We start from the raw sequence: 26,991 nt of genomic DNA on the forward strand, positions 1-26,991 counted from the left end.
ACATTTTATTTGAAGGCTGTGCCCTCAGCTCCATGTCTTTCCTGGGCCTGATGGAAGGAGGCTCAGCCAAAGAGGAAATATTTTTAGACTAGGTACTTTAGAGCTATAAAAATAGGCCAAGAGAACAGCACGCATGTTAAAAGCCCCCAAGTGTACTGGCCAAAGGGCTCAAGTAAGCATGCCAAGCAGCGGCATAGTAGATTAATGAATTCTTGCGAACACTGCACCAGACTGGAAGCAGAACCTGAGAGGCTACATCAGCTGGTCCAGTGATAGCCTTCCCTCCATCGCTCTTCATAGCTCTGCTGGATGTCCCTTGCTTCCTCCATCATAGGCTCTCCCCAAATCCTAAAGTTTGGCGAAGTTTCCTTACATCTGAATTCTGACTTCTTCCCAATCCCACAACAGGAACTGTCCCCTACTTCTCCCACCCAAGCTTCTGTGCCTCTACACCATGCCTAGGTTTGATCCAGAGAGGAAAGTCATCAGCTGCTTCTCTCAGAACTGGTAGTTCTGGGTTTAAAGTGGGCTCTGGTGTGGGATACCTTGAACTCTGCCATCAGCCCGCGCTGTCTTCACTCATCTTCACCATGCTGGTCTTCAACAATCAGAAAAAAATGCTCTCTTGAGGTTTCTAGCCACCACTACCACCTCAGCCAGCTGGTTTGTTCTTCAGAGAGATAATTAGCCAGGCCTCTTACTTAACCTTCTAGATTTCAAAAAGTATTTCTACAAAGCCAAGAAAATACACTGCCATTCTTAGACTGTAATTCTGTTAAACACACGGATTCTTTTAAAAATTCAGTAGACATTCAGGTTTGGCAATATAGGGGAAATAACTTCTCTCCAAGGCTTCCCACCTCCCACAAATTTTGAAAAATGGAGAACTAAATTTTACAGGCCAATAGTGACAGCCAAGTCTTAGTTAAATTTAAGAAACACTGCAAGATGTTGCATGATGGATCCCTTAAGGAGAGACAAGTCGCAAATCTAAACTGCTCATGTGACAATGTTACAGTGTTGGGAGTTTTTTTGTTTATTTCTAAGTTTTTGCTATGAGGTTCCCATGAAAATTCAGGGCAACAAGACCTCCAGGAATCATAGGTGAGACAGGGGAGTGATGGGGCCTTTCTCAGGACAGAGGAGATACTGATGGTGAACTAGCCTGCAGAATATTGATGGCTGGAAGAGCAGTAACTGAAGGAATAAGCTCTGGGGAGATCTAGAGGGGAAAGAAAGTGAACATGATGAGGTAATTGATTTGAGGTGAGTGACTGAATCCAGGATGACCAAGATGGCTGCACAGTATCCACCGAGAGAGGGTAAACAGCCCCTCAAATTGAGTCTAGAGCCGAGGAGAATCTACGGACTTCAGACAGGATGGAGGGTCCTTTGTTTCTCCCTACAAGACAGCAGGTGCCATAGTTGCAGGCAGAACTTTGCTTCTCAGCTTCAGGAATCCCAGGCAGTAGAAGTAGAGAAACCTCAGCTCTGCCTCTGACCTTTGCCCACAAGTACCACCTCTGAGGGAAGGGTTATTATATGGTCATATTAAACTGCTATGACCAAATAAAGTTTTACATTTGTAGAGTGTCTAAGTGCGAGGCTCTGTTCCAAACATCTTATGGGTGTGAACTCATAGCAACACCCCAAATCGAGTTAATGGGGCACTAGTATTAAGCTTCTCAATCATTCCCTAAGTCAATTTGAATGTTCCTAAAATGGTTTGTACCAAATCTCTTCAGAAACATTTCAGAAAATTTAAGTAAATGAAATAATCATTGGATTAGACTGATGGATCTATAGAAAGGCAACCAAGATTTACTGAACAGTTACTATTGAACACACAAAGACTACTCTAAGCATAGAGTAGCTCATTTAACTCTTTCAACAGGGAAGTAATTATGATTATTTCCAGATGGGGACAGGCAGAAAGTGATTAATGACTTGCCCAAGGTTGCTACAACCAGGAGAAGAAAGCTAAGATCTACACTCAGGCAGGAACGACAGAGCCTGGCCTTTCAAGCTCAGACCACCCAACATCGGCAACTACTGCATCATCAGCATAACCCAACATGGGGATGGTGAAGGGCTAGAGAATAGTGTGTGTGCCTAACAGAAAGGAAAGGAAATTAAAACCTCCAGCAAGAAGCAGATACAGGTAAAGCTGGATGGAGAACACGGCAAAGAAAAACCAAAATCGAATGAAAGGGTGATAAAACAGATAACACCCATGCCCTTTAGGAGGAAATGAATACCTAGGAATAAAAATATCCCCTCCTAGCCAGGCAATGGTGTCTCACACCTATAATCTTAGCTACTCAGAAGGCTGAGAATCATGGTTCAAAGACAGCCTGGGCAGGAAAGTTTGTGAAACTCTAGTTAATCACCAAAAGCTGGAAGTGGAACTGGTTTCAAGTGGTAGAGCACCCCAGACCTTTAGTATAAGGCCCAATACCAAAAGGAAAAGAAAACACAAAGCAATTCCAATTTTTCTTTCATTCAGCATCAGAAACTTCAAAGCTGATGACAGCAAGATGAGCTGGGAACAAATTCAGTGAAGGAAGAGGAATTTTTAGACTACTGTGTCTTCTTTACTATAAACATCATACAGGGGCACAAAGTCTGGGAAATGCTCACCTATTGCTGAGAATGCTTCCCTGCCCCTACTTAGCTTAAAATGCACTTTCCCAAAAGAAATGTTCTTTTTAAAAGGGGAGGGGGGAAGGTTGTAGGACTTGGTGAGACAAATTTACCTCTACAAGTTCAAACTTTCTCACTTTCCTGAACAAGTGTAATGTATGAAAAAGTCTCTTAAATGCTATCCCCCCACCCTGGCTCCTTGGTAATAATTTTATAAAAGTCCTGAACTTTCTGGACTCCTCAGCTGACAGAAAGCAAGGAACAAAGCAAAGATTAGAAAATGATTCATTCTGAGAAATTTTTCTTTTCCTTTTCTACCCTTTCCCCTCCAAAAAGAAACCAATCTGTCTCCACTCATTTCATTTTATGCTACAAAGCTACTGTCTAACAGCCTGCTGAAGATAAACTACCGATCAGACCAACCCAGAAGTGTATAATAGGCAAATACATAAAACAAGCTGACTTACTTAAATATTAACCTGCAGCCTAAGGGATTTTAAAATTCAAAAAAAGAAAGGAAAACAACAGGCAAAGGAGATACTTTTGAAAAGTACACATGTACTAATAGCCTGAACTCTTGTTCACATAAAATTAACTACAGCCCTCACTTGTCAAAATTTGCTTAATTGCTTGAAAAATGCATTTGGCAGCTACAAAAATCTATTTACTTTTTTCATCTTGCCCAGAACAAACTGGAACATACGCTGAAGATGATAAATGAAAATTGTACACAGAACTACCTTCTGATTAAAACGACTTCAGAAGGCTCCAGGAAGATGAAGCTAAATGGGAATTCGTTGAATAAACTAGATGCTAATTCCTGTCTGTGCTTTCATGGCTTATTTACTAATAAAATGAAAGACATCCTTCCTCTTTTCAATGGACTCTGAATAAATATACTGATATCAGCTGACATTTACAGTAAAAGTTACTAAAGACAAAGCAGGCACTGACGATCAATACTTTACACCTAAACATTAAGGACTTACCTCAGCAACAAAGACTAGGTAAGAAAGCAGATAAGAGGCAAAAGGGCAACAAGAGAGGAGAGCTACAATGAAGATGTTGATCATTACAGGCAGAGGACACTCAGCTCTTACCACTGCCCAGCATATACTAAGCACAGTGTTGGGGTAGAGGGTCACAGGTGCACTCCTACACAGACTCCCATATGTGTAAAACTTGTATGTTGAAGTACTTACTACTCCTTCTCTCTCACCTATAATATGGCTTATGAGGACTCTAGAACAGCAGGCGGGGCCTTCTCAGAAAAGGGTAATGTCAAAAAGAAAAGCGTGATTGCAAAAGAGATGTGACACAGTAAGAAGCTACAAGGAAAAATATTACAGAAATACCCACTTGGGGATGAAATCAATCAAATTAAGCCAGGTACTGGTGGCTCATATCTGTAATCATACCTATTCAGGAGGCTGAGAGCTGAGGATTATATAGTTTGAAGCCAGCCCAGGCTGGAAAGTGACTCAAGAGACTCTCACCACTAAAAAGCCAGAAGTGGAGCTGTAACTCAAGTAGTAGAGCACTAGTTTTGAGTGAAAACGTTCAGGGACAGTACCCAGACCTTGAGTTCAAGGTTCAGTACTGGCATGTATGCATGTGCATACGTGCGTGCACACACACACACACACATACTCACACAATGCAATCAAATTAATATGTTGCAAAACAAATTGTGGGAGGTGAAATTTAAGATACAATAACAATAATATTTTTTTTCAAAGCAAGCATGGGAATGTGGACTTGATTGAAAAAGATAAAAAATGCACAAAACTTTCATGACTATAGCTACTGTCGTGAGGGTAAAACCCATTCCCAGGCCCACTTGGGAAAATTTAGGTGAAGAGAAGTGTCCCACATCCTCCTCCAAAAAGAAAGAAAGGGTGGGGGAGGAATCTAGTTCCAAAGAGCTAGGAGTATAATCAGCTAGGATATAAAAACAAAAAACAAAAACAAAAACATGGCTCTGGTGGCTCATGCTTGTATTCCTAGCTACTCAGGAGGCTGAGATCTCATGGTCCCAATCCAGCTCGGACGGGAAAGCCCCTGAGACTCTTTATCTCCAAGAAATTACTCAGAAAAAAAAAAAAGTAGCACTGTGGCTCAAGTGGCAGAACGCTAGCCTGGAGCAAAAGAGATCGGGGTAGCGCCCAGGCCCTGAGTTCAAGCCCCAGGACTGCCTCCCCACCCCAAAAAACAAAACCATAGCATGGTTCTCCAACCCGAGCAAGAGTGCAACCTAACAATCAACACACAGCATGGCAGTACTCGAGTGATCAACTGCACAGCTGTCCCTGACCCCTAGCTCAGTTGGCACGGGGCAGGGTTCTCGAGCTGCAAGAGGACAGATTTCTACAGCGGCCCCGGGGCGGCGTCATCCTCCTCCTCCCACGCGGGCTCCGAGGTCGGGGACGGCGGGGACGGCAGGATTGCTGGCACCCGGGGTACTGGGTCAAAGGGCAAAGTCGCCTCCAGCCGCCCTGGGCGGAGGGCCAGGGACTAAGCGGGCTCCGTGTAGGTGACTTTTAAAAGTCTGACAACAGTGATGACGGCCTTTACTCTTCACAACCCGGGAAATTCGGGAAATAGGGGGGTTTAAGAAAACTTCTGACAACGACTTACGACTATAGAATTAGAGGGGTGGGGAGGTCGGACGGTGGGACAGAGGGACAGAGGGACAGAGGGACAGAGGCTTGCACCGGGCAGGAGCCACACGACCCGCCTCCACGTGGTGCGCGGCGGGCCCCCGGGACGCCGTCCCCCCCCCTCCGACGCCGTCCCTCCCCGGGACCCCTCCCCCCGGGGCCCTGTCCCCCCCCTCCGACCCGTCCTCGGGCCCCGGGCGCGGCTGGAGCTTCAGACATGGAGAAAAGCCGGACCGGGTGGAGGACCCCGCACTTTGAGGGTGGGGAGGAGGCTGTGCAAGGTATTTCGACCCTTCGGGCCGCAGCGCCCCCCGTCCCCGCGGGCATCCGGGTCCTGCACCCGGCCTGCCGCCCCGGGCCGCGCTCACCTGCGCGATGCCGGCGCCCATCAGCCCGCCGCCGATGACCGTCACGTGCTTGACCATGATCTTCTTGGCCGAGGCCGACGCGGAGGACGAGGAGGAGATGGAGCGCACGAACTGCCTGGTGACGAAAGCCATGGTGTGGCGAGGACCGAGCCGGCGGCGGCGGCCGAGCCCGACGAGGAAGTCAGCGGCGGCGGTGGAGGCCGCGGTGCGGGCACCCCAAGGCGAGTGACCTCTGGGGGCGGAGCCTCCGCGGCCGTGACGTCACCGAGGGGCGGGGATTCGAGGTCGGCCCCGCCCACCGCTCCCGGGCTGGGAGGAGGATTTGCTGGGTCCGTGGGGCCCACGTCGGGGTCGTGGCGCCCAGTTCTGCGTCCAGAGGAAGGAAATTTAGCTGCGATCGCACCGAACGAAAGACCGTACGCTCCAACGCAGAGATCAGGCAGGGGAGACCTGACCTTGCTGTTTCAACACTGCATTGGGGCAAGGCAGCGAACTCGTGGATAGCTTCAGAGTGTACACTTTGGGGAGAAACTGATCATACTAGACAGAGTAGAAAAGGAATCTCAAATCATTGGGAGACTTGGCCAATCTTATGTGAATACTTTGTATTTGTTGTATCTTAGTAACATAAAAATTTATCCATGGAAGCCGGGCGCCTTTGGCTCACACCTGTAATCCTAGCTACTCAGGAAGCTGAGATCTGAGGATCCTGGTTCAAAGCCAGCCCGGGCAGAAAAGGCTGTGAAACTCTTATCTCCAATAAACCACCGGGAGTGGCTCAGTGGCTCAAGTGGTAGAGTGCTAGCCTTGAGCTGAAGAGCTGAGGGACAGCTCCCAGGCCCAGAGTTCAAGCCCCACGGCCGACCAAAAGAAAAAAATTATAAATTTAAATCATGCCTGTAATCCTGACTACTGATCTGGGGATCAGGATTCAAAACCAGCCCAGGGAAGTAAAGTCTATGAGACTCTATCTCCAATTAGCTACCCAAAAAAGCCAGAAATGAAGCTGTGGCTCAAATAGTGCTTAACTTGAGCAAAAAAAAAAGTTCAGGGGCAAGCTCAGGTCCTGAGACTGGCATATAAAAAATTTAAAAAGAAACGTGTGTAATATACAATAGGATATCTAAGTGGGGTGCATTCTCAGATTTTTCTTTTTCTTTTTTTTTAAATTTTATTTTATTTGTGAACATGCTGTACAGAGGAGTTACAATTACATGGGCAGGATAATGTACATTTCTTACCAAGCATTGCAGCCTCCTCCTTTGTTTACCCTTCACATCCCTTCCCAGCCTCCCCCCTCCTCCCCAATCCCAATCCTTCTCCTTCCCCTCCCTTTACCCCCCCCCCCACCGACGTTGGAAAGCTCGTTTTGGACATGACAACTTGTAGATTTTTCTTTTTCTTAGGAAAAAAGGATTAACCACTTACCTTAGCTCATTTAAGCTGCTATAACAAAGCACTATAAATTGAGTGTCTTATAAAAAATAAGAACTTATTTCCCACAGTTCTGTACGCACAGAAGTCCCAACTCAAGATACTAACAGACTCAGTGTTTAATGATGGCCTGTTCACTGTCCCATAGATTGCTCCTTTTCATTGTAACCTCACGTTGGTAGGAGCAATTAAACTTTGTAGGGTCTCTTCCATAGGAGGTATGAATTCCATTTGTAAGTGACTATCGTCATTACCTAATCACCTCTCAAAAGCCCACCTCCAAATATTCTCACATTGGGTTTCAACATATGAATCTGAGGGGACACAGTCAGTCTGTATCACCACTGCAGTATTTCCTAGTGATTTTCAAATCTGAGGTCACTTAGCAGTATGTAAAGATGGAAGAAAAAGAGGCAGAAAGATCATGAGTTTCAAGTGAACATGGGCTAAACAGTAAGACTTTACCTCAAAACAAGGAAAAGGGAAGGGAGAAAAGGAGGAAGGAAAGAAGGGAGGGAGGGGAGAAGGGTAGAAAGAGTGGAGAGGAAGGAGAGTTGGGAGGGAGGGAAGGTAGGAAAGAAGGGGAGAGGAGGGAAGGGGAAATTGGAGAGTCCTGGAGAAGTCACTAGTGTGCTACATGACTTTCTTTGAACACCCTCGTTGGCTCTAATATCTTCATCTGTCAAAAGAAATGGTCTAACAAATAACTTTCCAGCTATTTGATAATGAGAATTTCATTTTGTTTGTAGTCTTCAGAAACAGGAGGGCCACTGTGGCCCCTCCTCCTTCCTATTATCAGTCACAGGACAGTTAGAATAGGATCATTGTCCCCTGTGATCACAAACCGTGAGGCCTCTAATTCTTACCCTCATCTTATTCTAGTAGTTAGACTTCATTTCTCTCTGCAGAGTTTAGCACTAGTAAGTATGACTTTGGTCACTGAACCATCTCAGAGAAAGTAGGCAACTTTGGCAAAAGAGAAAAAAGCTGGCACAGAAACAGAGTAAGTAATCACTGCTTTTATTTTTGTCCCATTTATGGATAATTGCAATCAAAGAAACATTATTTGTTGACAGAAAGGGCCATGGGCTCTAGACCCAGCTCAGATTTCCTAACATCCAAAAGTATGAACGGCGATAGAGACAATGAGTAAATTGGAATCTTCCTTCTATTTGTGGGAAATTAATGATTCCTAGCTCTCTGAAGAATGAGTGAAAGCTTAAGGCTGTGTCGTCTCATTTTATTGAGCAATTAAAAAAAATTTCCTATGGCTGAAAATCGAGCTATGGCTGGTACAACAGCAGAGTCCAAAATGTACAAGCAAGTGTGTGCTGAAAAATTAATTCTGGTTATTGTAAATAATCACAGGATGTTCATGTTCAGTGCAAAGAATTTACATCTTTGGTTTGAACTTGTACACAAGAACCCAACCTTCATTGATATTAACTTGATATTAATTTGCTATTAACATCTCTCAATGTTTTCTTTTCTACAACCAGCTTGAGATTTCTGGTTAAGAATCTTCCCCACTGGAGCTTCAGAAACTAGAGAGTGTGGCTCCACAGGTTTCATGGTCTCTGATTATGGTCATTCTTGATTTGAGTACTGGCTGGCTATATACCAGTGTAATTCATTTCCTGAAAATCCAATCAGATAAGAGTTATATGTAAAGAAAAATGCAAGCATGCCTCTTTACATAACACGAGCCTCTTCCTTATCAGAGCCTCATGAGACTAGTAGGTGAGTGAGGACAGAGGTTCTTGTGTTCTGGGAGGCACATCCGGGCAACTTGGAAAACGGAATACTTGTTATATAACAGAACTGGACTCAGGTCCCACAGTGGGGAGCCAGGACACACTATCTTAAAGGGCGTCAAACCAAGCTTTGGGGATTTCAACAAGCTGGAGAGCTATTATGCATATCATGATGACCAAGTATAGTTCCATTACAGACATTGACATGCTTATTTAAAGAGTCCCTAGCTGGGTACCCGAGGCTCATGCCTGTAATCCTAGCTACTCAGGAGGGGGAGAGCTGAGGATCTCAGTTTGAAGCCAACCTGGGCAAGAAAGTTTGTGAGACTCTTTTTTTTTTTTTTTTGGTCCGGTCGTGGGGCCTGAACTCTGGGCCTGGGCACTGTCCCTCAGCTCTTCAGTTCAAGGCTAGCGCTCTACCACTTGAGCCACAGCGCCACTTCCGGCTTTTTTCTTTTTGCTTATGTGGTGCTGAGGAATCGAACCCAGGGCCTTGAGCATGCAAGGCAAGTGCTCTACCACTGAGCCACCTTCCCAGCCCTGTGAGACTCTTATCTCCAACTAGCTACCAATAAAACAGAAGTGGAGCTGTGGCTCAAGTAGTAGAATGCTAACTTTGAGTAAGAAAGCTCAGGGACAAATGCCCAGACCCTGAGTTCAAGCCCCAAGACCTGTGCGTGCACGTGCGTGCGTGCATGTGTGCGCACACACACACTGCCCTCAAATTTAAAAAAAAACACCCTAAATTTAAAATTCCACTAAAATCATAGAGTAGTTTATGTCCTTAAAGAACAGGAAGATATGCAGGGTGCCAGTGACTCGTGCCCATAATTCTAGCCACTCAGAAGGCTGAGATCTGAGGATTGAGGTTCAAAGACAGACCAGGCAGGAAAGTCAGTAAGACTCCTCTCCAATGAATCACAAAACCCCAGAAGTGAAGCAATGGCTCAAGTGGTAGATTGCTAGACTTGAGCAAAAGAGCTCAGGGTTAGCACCCAGGACATGAGTTCAAGCCCCAGTACTGGCACACATACGCAAAAAGAATATGAAGATCCAAATTCTCAATGGAGGCTCCAAGTCACTTACTCTGGATGTTTTAATACCAGACGTTAATAATAAAAAAAAAAACAAGGTTATTTCAAAGACATTTATCAAGAATTCCTTATAAAAATTTTCTTTCAAGGATCTGCTAAGTCCTGCAACTATTTTGTGATATATGAAGTATCTAGACTATTCTGTTGATAATGTTGCCTGTGACTGAACCAAAGATTCTTGGGCATGGAATCCTTGACCAAATAAACAAATTCTGTGGTTGTTTAATGAACCTATCCTTTCATGAAAGATGATAAGCCCTCAAATCTTCATGTTTAATGTGAATTTATTTATTTTTACTTTTGCCAGTCCTGGGGCTTGAACTCTGGACCTGGGCACTGTCCCTGAGCTTCTTTTGCTCAAGGCTAGCATTCTATCACTTAAGCCACAGCACCACTTCTGGCTTGTTCTGTGTATGTGGTACTGAGGAATCAAACCCAGGGCTTCATGTATGCTAGGCAAGCACTCTATCACTAAGCCTCATTCTCAGCCCAAATATATTTAAAATAATGGTAATCGCTCCATAAGTTTAAGCACTTGAACAAATAGCCCACTTGAATGAATTTGGTTTCTAAAACCACCATGGAATAGTGAAGCAGATTTGAGGGTGCCAAAGTATTACATTTCTTGGATACCCTTCTATCACAATGGATATTCTAACTGAAATTCATACTTTATAGTGACAGTCAATCAGTGAGGCCGGAGGCAGAAAAATAGAGTTTTTCCCCTCTCTAGCCACAATACCAATCACCTTCCTGCACACCCAATTAATACTTCATTCATGCAGCAAATTCCCTGAACTCCTGCTCTATGCGAAGCCTCTGATCTGGTAAGAGATGAGACACAGCCAATCTCTTGTTTCCTTTTGGGCTGGAGGCGGGAAAGAAGGTAGACACAGAGTCTCAATAAACAGTGAGGCATGAGAGCTCACAAGGAAATAAACTGGTGACAAGAACAAGTAATTGTCAGAAAAGGCCACCTGAGACAGGTATAGGGTGGAAGTCTACCCTGAAGTAACCTTTGGGTATCTTATGGCAAAAGCTCATGGGTCTCATCCACAGGGAAAAAAAAAAGGTTGAGGTATTAAAAACTGCTTTCGTGAGCTGCGAAGGGAAGGGTGTAGGGAGGCAGAGGTAATCTCAACATTCTCTCCTGAAGGTTTTGAGATTTTAGGTCTGCTAGAATAAACGGGCAATTGACAGGTTAACAGGAGAGAAAGCTACAGATTTACTTACATGCCAGGGGCCATCAGAAAAAGAGGAGTAGCCAATAACCCAGTGAATTCCAGAAGTTTCTATTCTCTTCTTCATGCAGGAAAAAGAGAAGATAGAGCTACAGGCAACCTTAGAGTAGCAGTGGTGGCTTATGCTTGTAATCAGAGTTACTTAGGAGACAGAGATCTGAGGATTGTGGTTCAAAGCCAGCCCAGGCAGAAAAGTCCATGAGATTCTCATTTCTAGTTAATCAGTGAAAAGCTAGAAGTGGAGCTGTGGGTCATGTGGTAGAATGTCAGCCTTGATCAGAACAGAATGCAGGGTCAAAAACAAATCAATACTTGATCCCATGATATTTCATCCTTTTTCTTTTTCCTTAGTATTTTACTAAGCAGTTATTCTCTCCCCTTCCACCTTCTGCCTAGGAATGTGCCCAATCCAAAAAATAAGAAGAAATGTAGTGTCACATTCAGAACTGGCCTGGAGTGCCATCATGGGCTAAGAACAGTTAACTGCCCAGGTGTGATGACAGAGAAGGAAATCAGAAGGAGAGATGTGGTGTCTGTGAGGTGTGTAAAACAGCAAGCACAGTGAGTCATAGGAGATCCTTCTTTTCAAAGTGTTCAAGTTCTGTGCTTCCCCTTTTCAATAATTCTCAAAGACCACTGGATCTTTCCTTACCCTGTTTCTTTCCTCTATCAGGAGCAGCAGCAGGAGGCCCTTCCTCCCTTATGCAAGTGAGTCCAAGGCTCTTGGTTACGGCCTGATTTGCAGCTGCAAGAAGCTTACATTCCATGTTATGCTTAAACAGCTAAGGCACCATTCTACATTTCTTTAAAATGATCGCTTTAAAGAGGCGCTGGTGGCTCATGCCTGTAATCCTAGCTACTCGGGAGGCTGAGATCTGAGGATTGAGGTTCAAAGTCAGCCCAGGCAAGAAAATCCATGACATTATTACTTCTAATTAACCAGCAAAAGGTAAAGCATGAGCTGTGGCTCAAATGGTAAAGTCCCAACCTTGAGCATGAACCTTAAGAGACAGTGCCCATTCCCTGAGTTCAAGCCTCAGTACCAGCACAAAGAAAAAGCTTTAAATGATGTCTATCCACTTTTTAAAAACTGCATTAAAGTGACATTACCAAACAAACTGCCTGCTTTTACTAATTAATTAACTGTCAGTTGTGAGGCTTGAATTTGGGGCCTGGCCACTATCCTTGAGCTCTTTTGCTCAAGGCTAGTGCTCTACCAGATTGAGCCAAAACTCCACCTCCAGTTTTTCTGGTGTTTAATTGGAGATAAGAGTCTTATGGGGACTTTTCAGCCCAGGCTGGCTTTGAGCAGTGATCCTGAGATCTCAGCCTCCTAAGTAGCTAGGCTTATAGGCTTAAGCCACTAACACCTGGTTCACCTGCTGGCTGGAAGTGCAGCTGTGGCATTAGTGATAGAATGCCAGCCTTGAGTGAAAAAGTTAAACATAAGTGTGAAGTCTTTAGTTGAAGCCCTAGTCCTGTATACATACACACACACACACACACACACACACACACACACACACAACCAGAGCCAGATGATCTTCTGCTTCTGATTTTTTGATAACATTGGATGTTTTATGGCACCTGCCCTTCCTCAGTGCTGAGAGAAAAGGAGAAGGCAAGTTTCCACACCCCCATTTTACCACAGGAGGACAGAGTCTCTGAGAGGACAGAAGGCCTGCCCCTTGTTGGGAACCACTGCAGCTAAATGCAGAGTTCTGCTTCCTGGAGAGTGCCACATCCCTCACGTGCATGCCTTGCGTAGCTGAGCTGGCTCATTGGGGAGCCTCCCATATGCACACTTGCTCTATCTTTGTTCTTCCCACTTGCCATCGTCAGCCAACCTTGGATGGGCTGAGGTGTCACACCCACGGTCATTGGCAGTCAGAAACATCTGCTTAGAAGGACATTTATTTAGCTGATTTACCTTCTTTTCTTGGAGGTGCTCTTCATCTCTTTGAGATGGTTATATTAAAAGGATGTGGGGCTAAAGTTAGACCAAATCTTCCAGTCAAGGTGGGCTTGGAACCCTCAGCTAAAGCAAAAGTGAAACTCTGCATCAGGCTTACAAACATCAGGAATAATTCCATCTTTGCCAGTTGCTCTCCCATACATACCCGCTTGCCTGAAAGTGAGATAGGAAAAAAAAATGTTACAGTACCATTCCTTTATCTACTTCAAAAATGAACACATTTAAGCTGGGCGCCAGTGGTTCACACCTGTAATCCTAGCTACTGAGGAGGCTGAGATCTGAGGATCGTGGTTCAAAGCCAGCCCAGGCAAGAAAGTCTATGAGACTCTTATCTCCAACAAACCACTCAGAAAATGAGAAGTGGCACTGTGGATCAAGTGGTAGAGTGCTAGCCTTCAGCCGAAGAGCTGAGGGACAGCGCCCAGGCCCAGAGTTCAAGCCCCACCACTGACCAAAAAAAAGAGAATACATTTATATGAGATATCTAACTTGAATATTCCCTTAAAAATACAGAGTCTCTTACAATATATGTCCATGAGAATTTTTACACATTTTTATGCCAACTTTAAAAGCCTGTCCTCATCTACCTAGGAACTAAAAGTCAGCAATCATGTCATGACTACTCACTCCTTTTCAGTCACTTAGGACTAAAAGTTAGATCAGGGCCTCTGGAGCTTCGCCAGAAAAAATTTCATGTGTCCTAATGTAAGGATATCATGATCAGAGAACCTTTCTTACCAGCCTAGCAGATAATCAGAAAGTATTCTTTTTGTCAGTCCTGGGCTTGAATGCAGGATCTAGGTACTATCTTTCAGCTTCTTTTGCTTGAGTATAGTATTCTTGAGCCACAGCTCCACTTCTGGCCTTTCTGGTAGTTTACTGGAGATAAGAGTCTTACAGACTTTCTTTCCTGGGCTGGCTTTGAACCTCAATCCTTAGATCTCAACCTCCTGGGTGGCTAGGGTTACAGGTATGAGCCACCCTTGTGCAATTCCAGAAATTGTTCTTAACTCTAGTTCCCTGGGGCCCAATTGGAACCTAGGTTATGTGGAAAGGAAAATCTCTTGTCATAAAGATGAGATTTACCCAATGTAGGTTTTGTACTGCTGGGGATCAAACCCAGGGCTTCATGCATGTGAGGCAAGCACTCTGCCACTGAACTACGCCCCAACATCTAATTCTGCTTCATTTAAAAAATGATGCCATTAAAAAATCACCACCCCCCCCCCACACACACTGCCACACACAAAGGTTTAACCAACCTATGCCAAAAGGAATAAAGGTTTCTTTTTTTATAAGTTGTCCTTGGTCATCCAGAAAGCGATTAGGATAGAAATCATCTGGTTTCTCCCAAATGGCTGGGTCTCTGTGTATCGACCACAAGTTAGGTAAAACCATTGTGCCTTTAGGAATGGTATACCCCTGGAGTACTACAACAGACAAAGAAACAAACAAATGAGAAGCAAAAACACAGCATCACTCCATATGCTTAAGAGTTCTCCCTAAACATTACTATTTGGAAGAACAAACACGTAGCTACTTATTTAGCATTTTAATTGGCCAAGACTAAACTCTGGGGTCCCTGAAGTCAGGGACAAGATCTGATCATCAGATCCCATCCTACCTGTCTAGTGGCAGAATCCAGCATGACACAGGGCAGGGAAAGTGCTCTGATAGATACTGATTTAATGAAGCCATTCAAATCACAATAACAGTACAATTAAGAGACAACACTAAATGCAGTCATAAAATTTGATGTATATATGTGAAAATGGAACTTGGAAAAATTGAGGGAGTTGCGGGGGGGTGGTTGGGAGAGACGGAGGAGAATGATGAAAGGGGTAAGGGGTGACATTGATCAAGATGTATAGTGTTCATAAACGGACATGTTTAATTGAAACCCACTTATACAACAATGTAAGGATAATAATTTTTAAATAAAAGAAACACTAAGAAATAATAGGACGGGAGTGGGGCGGAGGGGAACATGGGAGGGCAGGGATGGGAAGGGGAAACAAAGGAGGAGGCAACAATGCTTGATAAGAAATGCACTCATTACCTTGCTCATGTAATTGTAACCCCTCTGTATGGTATTTTCACAATTAAAATACTTATTAATATAAAAAAGAAATAATGGGACATTTCAGATAAATTTTTCCTAAGAATTATAAATTCCTATGATTTGTATAAAACGGTTCACAGAGTTTTCTGTGTATACAACAATAGGATGAGAAGGTAAACTGAGATTAAGAGGAGGTACAGAAATCTCTAGAAAGGGTAAATTACAAGTGTGTGTGTATGTGTGTGTGTGAGACAGACAGACAGACAGACAGACAGACAGACAGACAGACAGAGAACTTTCTGTACCCTAGAATGCTCTCAAAATTGAGGTCCTCCTGACTTAGCTTCCTGAGAGCTTGGATTGGACATCTGTACCACATCTGGTACAAGGTTAATTTCTTCTTAGTAAGGATGCTTAAAAGACACTGTGGACATGACCACTTGGGTATGTCTCACTGAAAGGGAGAGATGGACAGGGATACCTCTAAAAATCAGACAGGCCCCTTCTAAAATTGTGAATTCATGTGTGGTTATAGATTTTTACAAATTGAACTAGGATCATTTCCCACTAAACATTCCACAATTAGACTAGCTCTCCTGACTTCCACGAAGAGGACACAGGGCAACTTTGTGAATCCTGTAGTGTTTTTTGTTGTTGTTGTTGTTTTTCTGCCATCACAGCTCATCTAAGTCGTGGCATTATTTGTTTTGCTGGTCTAAGCATGGATGCTTGTGGAGTACAGAGAGCTATCAATAAAAGGTAGTGCTTGAAAGCTAGCCCCACTACAAAAGAGTAGAAGCATTCAACCAGGCGTCAGTGGCTCACACCTGTAATCCTAGCTTCTCAGGAAGCTGAGATCTGAGGATTGCAGTTCAAACAGCCTGGGCAGGAAAGTCCGTGGGACTCTCCAATTCACCACCAGAAAACTGGAAGTGGCGCTGTGGCTCAAGGTAGAGCACTCGCTTTGAGCTGAAGAGCTCAGAGATAGCACCCAGGCCCAGAGTTCAAGCCCCATAACTGACCAAAAAAAAAAATAAGAGAGAGAGAGAGTAGAAGCATTCACTGGCCATTTCACTATGTAGGACAGTGTTAACTCAATGGCTGTCATAGCCTCTGCTTAGCTGCACAGACTGGGGGCACCTCCAGAGCAGGGAGACTTGCCTGTTTTCTCTGAGGTCATGTGAGGAATGGCGAAAGGCACCACCACGGTCAGCCTCTGCACCTCCATGATGGTGGCTTCAGTGTAGGGCATGTGGATCTTGTCAGTGAGGGAGGGGGCTCGGTCACTACCAATGACCCTTTCAATTTCTTCATGAACCTTCTCTGTGCGGAAAACAAACAACAGAAAAAAGATAAACCAGAAGCTGGAGTTGAACATGTACCTTATACCCACTTCCCTTGACCATTTCCATGAAAAGGATAGGTAGGATGTAGCAGCCTGGCTCAGCCTCATTCAGCCTCAGAGAACTGCAGCACTGGTCGGGCACGCCTGGTACAGAGGAAGGGTTTGCTAAGCCATACTGGGACTTGGAAGCAGGCTAGTAGAAGGCCAAGCTTGCTCTACTTATAACAACCCACTATTGTGGGAACTAACTGGGATCCTCTGAGTACTACATGAATCCTCTACAGTGTGACTTGTTCTACCTCTTGAAGGTCAGAGAGGTAAAGAATTGGGGCCTTGGACCAGTAGTCATGTGGCTAGCTAGCTTGGAGGTAGATCCTGCAGTCTTAAGTCGATAACCTCTAAGCTGCAACTTCATGAGAAGCCCAAGAGTAGAATTGTCAAAGTTAAGCCACTCCTGGATTCTTGAAACTATCTGAGCTAATAATGGTTTTATTTGAAAAGATGCTAAAGGTTGGGTTAATTTGTAACTTGGTAAGTTTTTATAGGCAGGCCCAATTGTGTCTGTAGTAAGAAGAATAGTGGCCCCTTCAAAATGTCCACACCTTAATCTCCTACTTCATTGTAAATATGGCACTTCACCTGGTGTCTCCTACTCCGTTTTCCATTGCCTCAAGAAAATGGCAGGTGGTTGGATATGTTACAAAGGAAGGAGGTCTGTTCAGCTCAGAGTTTTGGAGGTTGAAAGTAAGAAACCCGGCAGCTGCATTTGAATATCCTCTGGCAAAGGCCCTTCTGGCCAGATCACAGCATGCATGTGGGAACAGGCAATTACAGCACAAGCAGGAAGCCAGAAGGATGCATAGGCCCAGCTTGCTCTCTGTATAACAACCCACTATTGTGGGAACTAACTGGGGTCCTCTAAGAACATGAATCCTCTACAACACTGTAGAGATACCTTGCTCTACCTTGTGCCTCCTCTTAAAAATCAACCACTTCACCTCCACTATCACACTGAGAACCAAACTTCTAGCCCATGATTCTTTGGAAGTCTCCATAGCACATGGTAAAGGACTATGCTGGTCTAATTCAAAGAAGGACCAAGAGATGGGGAGAATGCGCTGGATGATGTTTTGCAGTTGTGGGCTGCCTAATGATGCTGCAGCCAACAACAGAGCACAGACATGAGAGTCATGCCCTGTGGTTTATAGTGAGGCTGTGGTCATCTTAGTCAAAGCATACTCTGTGATGTCCACACAATGATGAAGTCACCTGACAACACATTTCTCAGAGCACATCTGCATGGTGAAGGGACGCATGCCTGTTCATGACTTTAAAATCAGGAAACCTTTCCCAGTTGAGAGAGAGATGACAGTACAGAAGCATAGCTAGATCCAGGACTGTTCTCTCTAACATTGGAGGAAGGGAGTCACAAGCCAAAGAGACTGGAAAGAGCAAGGAAATGAATTCTCTTGGGTCTCCTGAAAGGGACCAAACCCTGCCAGCATTTTGTTTTTTTATCCAATGAGGCATGTGTCAGACTTAATATATAGGACTATGAGATCACAAGTCTGTGTGGTTTGGATTATGTTTGTATAATTCATTATAGCAGCAACAGAAATGACTATTCCCTCTTATTTATCCATTATTTACCACCAGTGACATTCACTATCTATTGGAATTGACATAGTAAAACTAGCTGCGTGGGCCTCCATTCTCCACTTTTGAAACAAGATAAATGGGTTCATGTGAATATTACAATTCAGGTGAGCTCTAAGATATTCTGCTCCAACTCTAAAGATCTTCTACCATTGAAGATTTCACACAGAATGAGATAGAGAGAAAATCAGAGTGATCAAGCTTTTCCCATGTAGATACTGAGTTTTCACTGCTAACATCTTACCAACTTCCTGTGAATTGCAAGTATTTAATTTTTTTTCCAGTCTTGAGGCATTGGCGCTTAGAGACAATAGATTACAGAGGTTACAGATTATTCCTGATTTAAATCATTTGGGCTTGCCATGAATAAAGAGCAGATGAGCTGGGCTCAGTAGCTCAACTTGTTAATCCTAACTACACATGAGGATGAAATCCAGTTCAAGCAGGAAAATCCATGAGACTCTTACCTCCAGTGAACTAAAAGCTGGAAGTAGAGTTGTGGCTCAAATGGAAAAGGTAAGGGACAGTTGCTAGGGCAAGTTTAAGCTCTAGTACCGGCGTGCACACGCGCCTGCCACCCCCACCCCCACCCCCACAGAAAACCAGATGAATTATTTACCTTGCACATCGGGATTCAGTGACATGTACAGCAGGCACCAAAGCAAAGAGTTGGTTGTGGTATCAGTGCCAGCGAAGAAGAGATCGCTGATGATATAAAATAGGTAATCTTCATTAAAACTACTGTTGCTGTTATTTTTCTTCTCCTCCTCCACCTGGAGCAAGTACATGTCTATGAAATCCTGAGGAGTCTCATTGTCCAGAGATTCTCGATGATCTTTGATGATTTTTTTAAGGAAGCTGGTTATATCCTTTTCAATTTGTCTCACTTCTTTAAATAGTCCGAAGGGAAGGTAATAAAGCCAGGGGCATATGTTGACCAGGAGGAGCTGTTTGTTCAGACAAATTTCTAATCCCCGAGACATAAAACTAAGCATCTTCTTAAATTCCCCATTGCTGTAATCGAAGCGTTGGCCAAAGCACAAGGAACAGATGACATTAGACACAGCACTGTTGATAATGGGGAAAGGGTTGAAGGGATCTTTTCCATACTTCTGCATTTCCTCCTTTATGTATTTGAACTCCTCAATAATCTTGGGCTCCAAGCTAAGCTTCCCCAAACCAAAATGGCGAAGAGTTGAGTGAGAAAACTTTCTCTGCTGTTTCCAGACTGGACCATAGTGTGCAAACACCAGTCCTGGCAAAGGACATGGGGAAAGGGAGGAGAGAGAACAATGCCTGATCACACTGAATACACCCAATTAGCAAAGAGGCACAGCCACAACTCTCAAGGTTCTTGTAAAGAGCATTTATTCAGGTAAAGACCACCAGTCACAAAAAACAGTTAGGAAAGTTTACTTAGGAAGGTACTTTAGGTTCAATAACAGAAATCAACTTCAACTAAATGAAGAGGATTTGGTATAGTTATATTATTAATAGTGACTTCCAGTACAATGAAAACCAGTTAAGTGTCAGTGCCCAAAATTAGTGTGCATTTAAATGTCCTTTTGTGCTTTTTTGGTGGTGTTGGAAATTGAACTCAGGGCTTCACATTTGCTAGGCAGGCACTCCACCCCACATCTGGCTTTCTGAGTTTACTAGAGATGACTCTCACAGACTTTCCTGCCCAGGCTGGCTTCAAACTGCTATCCTCAGATCTCAGCCTCCTGAGTAGCTAGACTTCAAGTGAGAGCTACCAGCACTTGCTAAAGCTCATTTGTATAATTAGTTATTTTATATGATTTAGTCTTCATAATGTCTTAATGTCTAAAAGGAAAGCCTCCTCTCCTCAAACTTTCTTCTTCACAACTATTTTGCATTATTCTGGGCTATTCACTGTTTTATAAACCTTTAATATTAGCTTGTCATGCTCTATAAGAAAGCCTTTGAAATGTTGACAGGGCTTGCAATTGATTTATAGATGAATTTGAAAACTTCCTTCTTCAGGGCCATTGGACTTGTTTGGCCATCAAGAATAAATCTTTTTTTTTTCAAGGTTACTTTTTGTATTCAATAATTTTCAATTAGAGGTAGTGTGTAAATACTCATATGGTGGGTTTGACTTGCACTCAGGAGATACAAGAATTTCAACTTCAAAACAAAGATACTAATGGAAAAACCAGAAGAGTTGAGTCACTGAAAAGAATAATTCTTAAGTCACCCTTTTAAGCTTTAACAAACTGATTGATTTTCTAACTTAAAAACAATGTTTCCATATAGTCTGGCAGTTCTTGTGCCATAAAGTCAAGGAGCATTGTAACCTGTTGAGGTGGAACTGGGTAGGGCCAGGTTGAGAAGTATTTTCTTGGCTAGCTCCAGGCCAAAACATACATTGTCTTGTTTTCTTCTGCCAGTAGTTAGAGTTTGTCAATTCAGAATGAACCCTTCAAGAATTCCATCTTTGCACAGAAGGCTTTTCATATGCCCACCATGACATTATCTGTTCTCATCCTATATCCCTAGCCAAGAGGTCACTAATAGACATTATTCTCCAGAGCATTTACTTTCTATTTTCTGGGAGTTGGGGTAGTCTAAGGAACTTCTTCTTCTTCTTTTTTTTGGTCCGGTCATGGGGCCTGAACTCTGGGCCTGGGCACTGTCCCTCAGCTCCTCAGCTCAAGGCTAGCGCTATACCACTTAGCCACAGCGCCACTTCCGGCTCTTTCCTTTTTGCTTATGTGGTGCTGAGGAATCGAACCCAGGGCCTCAGGCATGCAAGGCAAGCGCTCTACCACTGAGCCACCTTCCCAGCCCTAAAGAACTTCTTTAACTACATTTTATATCCACTTTGCACCACCCCTTATTTTGTTTTTAATTATTTTGTCGGTCAGGAGGCATGAACTCAGGGCTTGGGTATTGGTGTCTAAGCTTCTGTGCTCAAGGCTAATGCTCTACCACTTTGATCTATAGCTCCACATCTGGTTTTCTGGTGGTTAGTTGGAGATTAAGAGTTTTATAGTCTTTCTTGCCCAGTAAGGCTTTAAATCATGATTGTTAGATCTCAACCTCTTGAATAGCTAGGATTATAGACATGAGCCACCAGCACCCAGCTCCACTCCTGATTCCAGCTCATTCCTGTCTCCTCTGACCACTGAAACCTTCCACTGCTGAGCCTTCCTGAGGTGTGCAGGGTGAGCACATTGTTCTCTCACACTCTGTGGATACCCCCCAGCAGATGTAGAGGGGTAGCCTTTCTCTGCTCTATTCAGTCATCTGCCACCTCTAACCCCCTCTCTGTGGTCAGATGGGTGGTGCAGGACTGTAGCCATCTCTTTATTTCATTGTGGATGATAAGTATGTGTTGATTCAAACTCCTAATTATAGTGTGTAAAGTCAAGACAAAGAAGGAACAGGAATAATGTTTATGTTCCTGAAATCAGATGAGCCTCTTGCTTAAAAATCCCTATAAACAATTTCCTAGGCAATTGGAGTTCAGTTACTCTTCCTTAGTCCTTTCTTCGTCACTCAGAAGGTAACCATTACTGGGCTTCCTTCTTTTTCCCCCACAGTAGATGTTGTCTTTCACGCCAACCTCAGAAATTGATATGAATTCTTAGTGCCGTTTTATTACTTACGGTATCACCTATGACACCTCTGCTTTGTCTAATTTCTCGAAAAGCTATTTTTTTCCCTTCTTAGATCCTTGCTCTACACACTCCATGCATTATCTTTTAAAGTACATATTTGTATTTAGGAAAGACTTTGAATAGCAAAATGCCCTCTTTTGATCAGTTTTCTAACATTTAGAGTATCCCATGTACTAGAAGATTTAAGAAATTCTAGATTCTTCTGTCTTGGGAGGAGCTGGGTTACCCCCACACCATTGTCTGTTGGATTGTACAGAAGGTATAGAGTGGTGCCAGGGAGCCCCAGGCTAGCTGAGCACCTCACAGAATGGAGGACACTGGGACGGATGCATCCTTGCAGAGGATGTGTGTGAATACACACTTTAGACAAATAAAACACTTGGACAAAGTCAAAATGGATGGTTTGACAAGCTCGAATTTATCTGCAGGGAGAAGTCAGGTTTAGATAAGGCAAGGAACTGAGCCTTCTCTAATGAGGGAACGATTAAAGATCTGGGCAATTTAACGACGAGCTATCCACAACCAAGCAGGAATTTCCATTTCAAATAGTTTATAATTAAAAATGTGAACAGTAAGCCCACTTTATTTTCAGTTTTAATACATGGAGATTTTGACCAAGCACAGTAAAAAATAATTTAAAAATTAACATTTCAGAAACAAAAAAAAAGTAAAATCCCCCCCCCCCCACACACCTCACAGCTCAATGGAGAAGAAACTCTTGGTCAGTCTTGTGTTGTTGTCATTGTGTGATCTTCTAAGTATTTCCCTGCTCTTAATTTTATGAAAATTTGCCTCCCGAAAACCAGTGGAGACCACAGAACATGATAAAAGTGGGTGTCCCTTAATGTAAGTGAAAATCTGAGCTTTAGTGAAAGGCAAAGTGTCTTTCGTGGGAATCCAAGGGTCATGGGGAAAAGCAAATCAAGAACCCACAGTATTTGAGTTAAGGGTCATGAAGTAAGATCTAGTTTATAGTGAGCAATATTTATTTGCACAGCAGTAATGCTGTGATATAGTCTATTACACGTGGTCTCTAATGTGGGTGCTCTGTGCTATCCATGAGGCTCTAGGTAAACGTAGTTTCTACATTATGTGTCTTGCATCATAAAGAAATCCTAAGTCTCCTTCCCATCCTATCTCTAACACTGTCCAAACTCATGCCTTTCAGCCTTCCTCCTTGCTGTAGACACACAGAGCACAGTTGCAGCATGCCTGTGCCTGCCTTAGACTTGGGATAACATCCCAGGAGATTGCCTGTCTGCCATGCATACCTTTGGCTCCAGTGTCTGGTTATCTCTCTTGGCAGCCAGGACACCTGAAGAGAACCAAGTAGAAGCAGGGGCAACCCATGGGATGGGATGGAGAGGGTGAGGTGTAAATTTCCACTTGTTTTCCAGTGGCACATTGAAGGTATTCTGATCACTACTCCTTGTTTAAAATCTCTGTGTGCAGGGTCACTCTGGCTTTATCCCAATCCCAAAAGCCCAAGTCTCTTCATTCCCTGTTCTAAGGGCAGGAAATACCAATTCACTTCAAAGACACTTAATGAGCTCCTTACCTGGGCCAGGCAGTAATGGCACAGTAATGGTCCTTCAGTGCTGATGGCCTAGATTCAGCCCCAAGGTTACAGAACCTGGGTTTTCTAAGTTGATGGAGGGAAACATAGGGGCAACAAAATTTGATTTGACAAGGAAACCCAATCTATCTGGAGAGACAGTGAGCCCAAGCTTCCTGAGATAAAGCCACTTAACGACATTTATGTAATGGGTATGAGCAACTCAAAGAAGTTTTGGAACTACCAGCCAGTAAGATAAAGTGGAAGCCTGATAAACCTGATAAAACCTGTGTGTCTGTGTGTGGGAGGGGTGGGGTGAATAATTGGAGTGTTGTATTCCACAGGTAGCAGACAGCATGTTTTCCAAATTGCAAAATTGTGCAACTTCAGCTCTCATAAACAGTAACAATGCTATGGGTGGCTCGTTGGGATTTGCACACACACACACACACACACACACATGCACATACGCACACAGGTACTGGGTCTTGAACTTAGGGCCTGGGTGCTGTCCTTTAGTTTTTCATCCATAGCTGGCACTCTATCACTTAGGCCACACTTCCATTTCCTGCTTTTGGGTGGTTAATTGGAGATATGAGTTTCAGGAATTTTCCTATGAGGGCTGTCTTCAAACTGAGTGTGCCAGCTATCTTTTTGTTTATGCTACTGAGGACTGCTCCCAGGTGTTTTCATTTCTTGGCCAGGTGCTTAACTTACCACTGAGTTACACCCCAGCCAAGAACTCAGCCAAGAACTCAGCCAGTTCTGTACTTGAACTCAGAGCCTGGGGCTTTTTTTTTTTTTTTTTTTTTTTGCTGGGCCTGGGTGCAGTCTCTAAGCTCTTCAGCTCAAGGCTAGCGCTATGACCCACTTGGGTCATAGCGCCACTTCTGGCTTTTTCTGCCTATATGGTACTGAGGAATTGAACCCAGGGCCTCATGCATGCAAGGCAAGCATTGTACCACTGAGCCACCTTCCCAACCTCCCCTCCCCCCTTTTAAAGTCCTTTAGCTTTTTCTGCTCAAGGCTAGCACTCTACCACGTGAGCCACAGCTCCACTTCCAGCTTTTTGGAAGTTAACTGGAGGTGAGTCTCACAAGTTTTCCTGCCCGAGCTGTTTTTGAACCCCATCCTCAGACCGCAGCCTCCTCGAGCAGCTAGGAGATACCGGCATGAGCCACCATCCTCAGGCGTGTTGTTTTTAAGAGGCAAAATATCTTGTTAAACTCTTGTGGTCAAAACTCACCAGATGTACATAATACACTTCCCTCTTTCTAACAGGGCCCGTATGTTTAGAGACTGTGGGGAATCACAGACTGAGGAGCGAGGCCTTATCTGGGAGGAGAGACATCTGATGTATGACACCCCGAGGTCCTCTGCCTTACCCCCTATTATGGTCCCTCAACTCCTGGGGGGTTCTTAAGAGTCTCAAAGTCGGGCCTGAGTCAGTGTTGGGGTGGCATCTTCAAGGTACCACCCTCCGCCTTCGCGCAGGTGCAGGGGTGAGGCGCGCACCTGCAGCCCCAATGGGGTGGGGGTGCGTGCGCGCATGCGCGTGCCCACCACGACCCAAGGCTCCCCTGGCTCACCTTTCTCCTTGGTGACAAGGGAGATGAGCGGCACCCTGGGGCGGTCGCTGAACACCTCGGCCTGCTGCACCAGCGCCTGGCGCACGCTGTGGAAGTCGTTGAGGACCACCACCGGGTAGTGGCCGATGAAGAAGCTGAAGATGTTGCCGTACACGCGGGTCAGTTTGGTCAGGAGCACTTGGGGACCCGAGGCAGCATTGGAGTCCACGCCGGCGGCCAGCCAGCCGTAGCGGTTTCGCCGGAAGAAGGGCGGCAGCAGCACGGGCCCATAGTTGCCCACCAGGGGCCAGGGCGTGGGCCCGGGAGGGAGGCCCCGCGCCCGGTGCCATCGCAGCCACCCCCAGCCCAGCAGCGCGACCAGGCCGCACAGCAGCAGCAGCGCGCCGCCGCTCGGGTCCAACTGCAGCAGCAGCTCGGGGGCAGCTCGGAGAAGCCCCACGGGCCAGGTCGTGTCGGCGGCGGCAGGGGACTGCGGCTGTCCCCGGGAGGACATGCTCCGTGCGCGCCCGGCCTCGTGGAGACGCCGGTTCGCCGGGGCCGCCAGCAGCTGACTGCGCGCTGGAAGGTCAGGGGCAGGGAACAGAGCGCCAGGAGTGCCTCTGATTGGCTGAGCCCACGCGATGTCCCAGCCTCTTCCAATCAGCAGCGCCGCAGCCGAGCTGTGGATACTTTTGTTACTACACAGAGTCGGTCGGCTCCGGGAGGGCGAAGTGGAGCGCGGTGGGGGCTGGAGCGCGGAACCATCTGATTTGTACCCAAGGTTGTACCCCTTTTCCCTGGCTCCGGTTTGTCGTGGCTGTCCTTAACACTAGGGCTCTGGTTGACAGTAGGGATTTTCTTTCGTCAGCCCAGGGCAGAAACCCTTAGCAGGTTGTCCAGGAAAGTTGAAAGCTAAGCATAGGTATCTGCCTGAGCAGGAACAGATAAGCATTTGGAGGAGGAAGATTTAAGTAGCTATTAATATAATATTATTAATCAACTGGAGAGATGACATGATTAGCCTTAGGCGAAATCTGAAATACTGAGTTTGCAACATCAACTAAGAATTGCATAATACTTTGAAAACAAAGTTCGCCACCATAATGGCCTTTAAGTTCTTTACTTTGGTGATGATTCCAGGTGCTTCCCTTTCTATCTTCTACAAGCTATGTTTTGTGGTTCTTAGATTTGCCATAAAATTTTCTGTTAAACCTTTTCTCTTGAAGTGTATTTTGTGGTGCTGGTGATAAGATCTAGAGCCTTGCACCTGCTGCACAATTTGTCCTACCTCTGAGTTATAAGTGAAGCCCTTGTGTTAAACCAATACCAATTGCTTTTTATCCTTTTCTTTCTTCATATGCTAAAACTTTGGCTACCCCAGTGTACTCAGAAAGATGTGATCAAGCATGGTGAGCCCTCTAATTATTCCATAATCTGTTTTGTTGTTGGCTTTTTTTTTGTTCTTGAAATAAGTCCCCTAGAATATATCCAATTTAAAGCCCACTCTTCCCATAGTTTTTTAAAATATATTTTTCTTAACTTGTTTTGAGTTTCAGCTTCTCTCTTCTCCAAGTTCACCTCACATCTGTAATTTAGCCATTCATCGTTAGATGACCTTTTTTTTTTTTTTACATTTCTAAATTGTTGTGGTGCTGTGGCTCAAGTGGTACAGTGCTAGCCTTGAGCACAAAGAGGCTCAAGGACAGTGCCCAGGTCCTGAGTTCAAGCCCCACAACTGACAAAAAACAAAACAAACAAAAATAGTGGAATTATGGCAGATGTGATGGTCAACATGCAGCATATTGTCTCGTTCTCTTCAAACCCTTGCTCTCTAAAGCAGTAACCACTAACATCTTTTCTCACTAGCGATTACACGTCACAGTGACTGACACTTGAACTCAGGGCCTTGTTCTCTGGCTTAGCTTTTGCACTGAAGGCTGGCCCTCTTATCATTCGAGCTATACCTCCATTTCTGGCTTTAACTGGTTAATT

The 26,991-nt window shown here is 44.6% G+C and overlaps 2 protein-coding genes across 4 annotated transcripts in view; both read right to left on the bottom strand.

Moving 5' to 3' along the window:
- The window catches only part of Hadh (hydroxyacyl-CoA dehydrogenase), a 36,622-nt gene extending 30,733 nt beyond the window's left edge, over positions 1-5,889 (bottom strand). For both annotated transcript variants that reach the window (XM_013023815.1, XM_013023814.1), the window contains exon 1: positions 5,672-5,889. In XM_013023815.1, coding sequence (XP_012879269.1) covers positions 5,672-5,803 — 132 coding nt within the window. In that variant the 5' untranslated portion in view covers positions 5,804-5,889. The remainder of the gene's footprint in view (positions 1-5,671) is intronic.
- Positions 5,890-6,014: 125 nt separating this feature from the next.
- LOC105991140 (cytochrome P450 2U1) lies at positions 6,015-25,531 on the bottom strand. Of its 2 annotated transcripts, none has more exons than XM_013023729.1 (6): positions 25,021-25,531; positions 18,852-19,487; positions 16,393-16,554; positions 14,432-14,599; positions 13,125-13,322; positions 6,015-6,037 (listed from the first exon to the last, which is right to left on the bottom strand). In XM_013023729.1, exons 1-5 carry the CDS (start codon positions 25,511-25,513, stop codon positions 13,147-13,149), a joined length of 1,635 nt encoding a protein of 544 aa, XP_012879183.1. In that variant the 5' UTR covers positions 25,514-25,531; the 3' UTR covers positions 6,015-6,037; positions 13,125-13,146. The 2 variants fall into 2 exon arrangements, with proteins under 2 accessions (XP_012879183.1, XP_012879182.1); XM_013023728.1 differs by lacking the exon at positions 6,015-6,037 and adding an exon at positions 8,110-8,742.
- Between the last annotated feature and the right edge of the window lie 1,460 nt (positions 25,532-26,991).

The sequence above is a fragment of the Dipodomys ordii genome, unplaced genomic scaffold (genome assembly GCF_000151885.1).
Source record: "Dipodomys ordii isolate 6190 unplaced genomic scaffold, Dord_2.0 Scaffold70, whole genome shotgun sequence".
Classification (NCBI taxonomy): domain Eukaryota; kingdom Metazoa; phylum Chordata; class Mammalia; order Rodentia; family Heteromyidae; genus Dipodomys; species Dipodomys ordii.

What these genes read in the sequence shown, in the direction of transcription:
- LOC105991140 (XM_013023729.1), bottom strand. Translation starts at nt 25,513, where the DNA reads ATGTCCTCCCGGGGACAGCCGCAGTCCCCTGCCGCCGCCGACACGACC. An exon ending in CCTTGTCACCAAGGAGAAAG is followed by an intron (nt 19,488 to 25,020) that starts GTGAGCCAGGGG and finishes GTCCTTTGCCAG; the next exon opens with GACTGGTGTTTGCACACTAT. An exon ending in CTTTATTCCTTTTGGCATAG is followed by an intron (nt 13,323 to 14,431) that starts GTTGGTTAAACC and finishes TCTCACTTTCAG; the next exon opens with GCAAGCGGGTATGTATGGGA.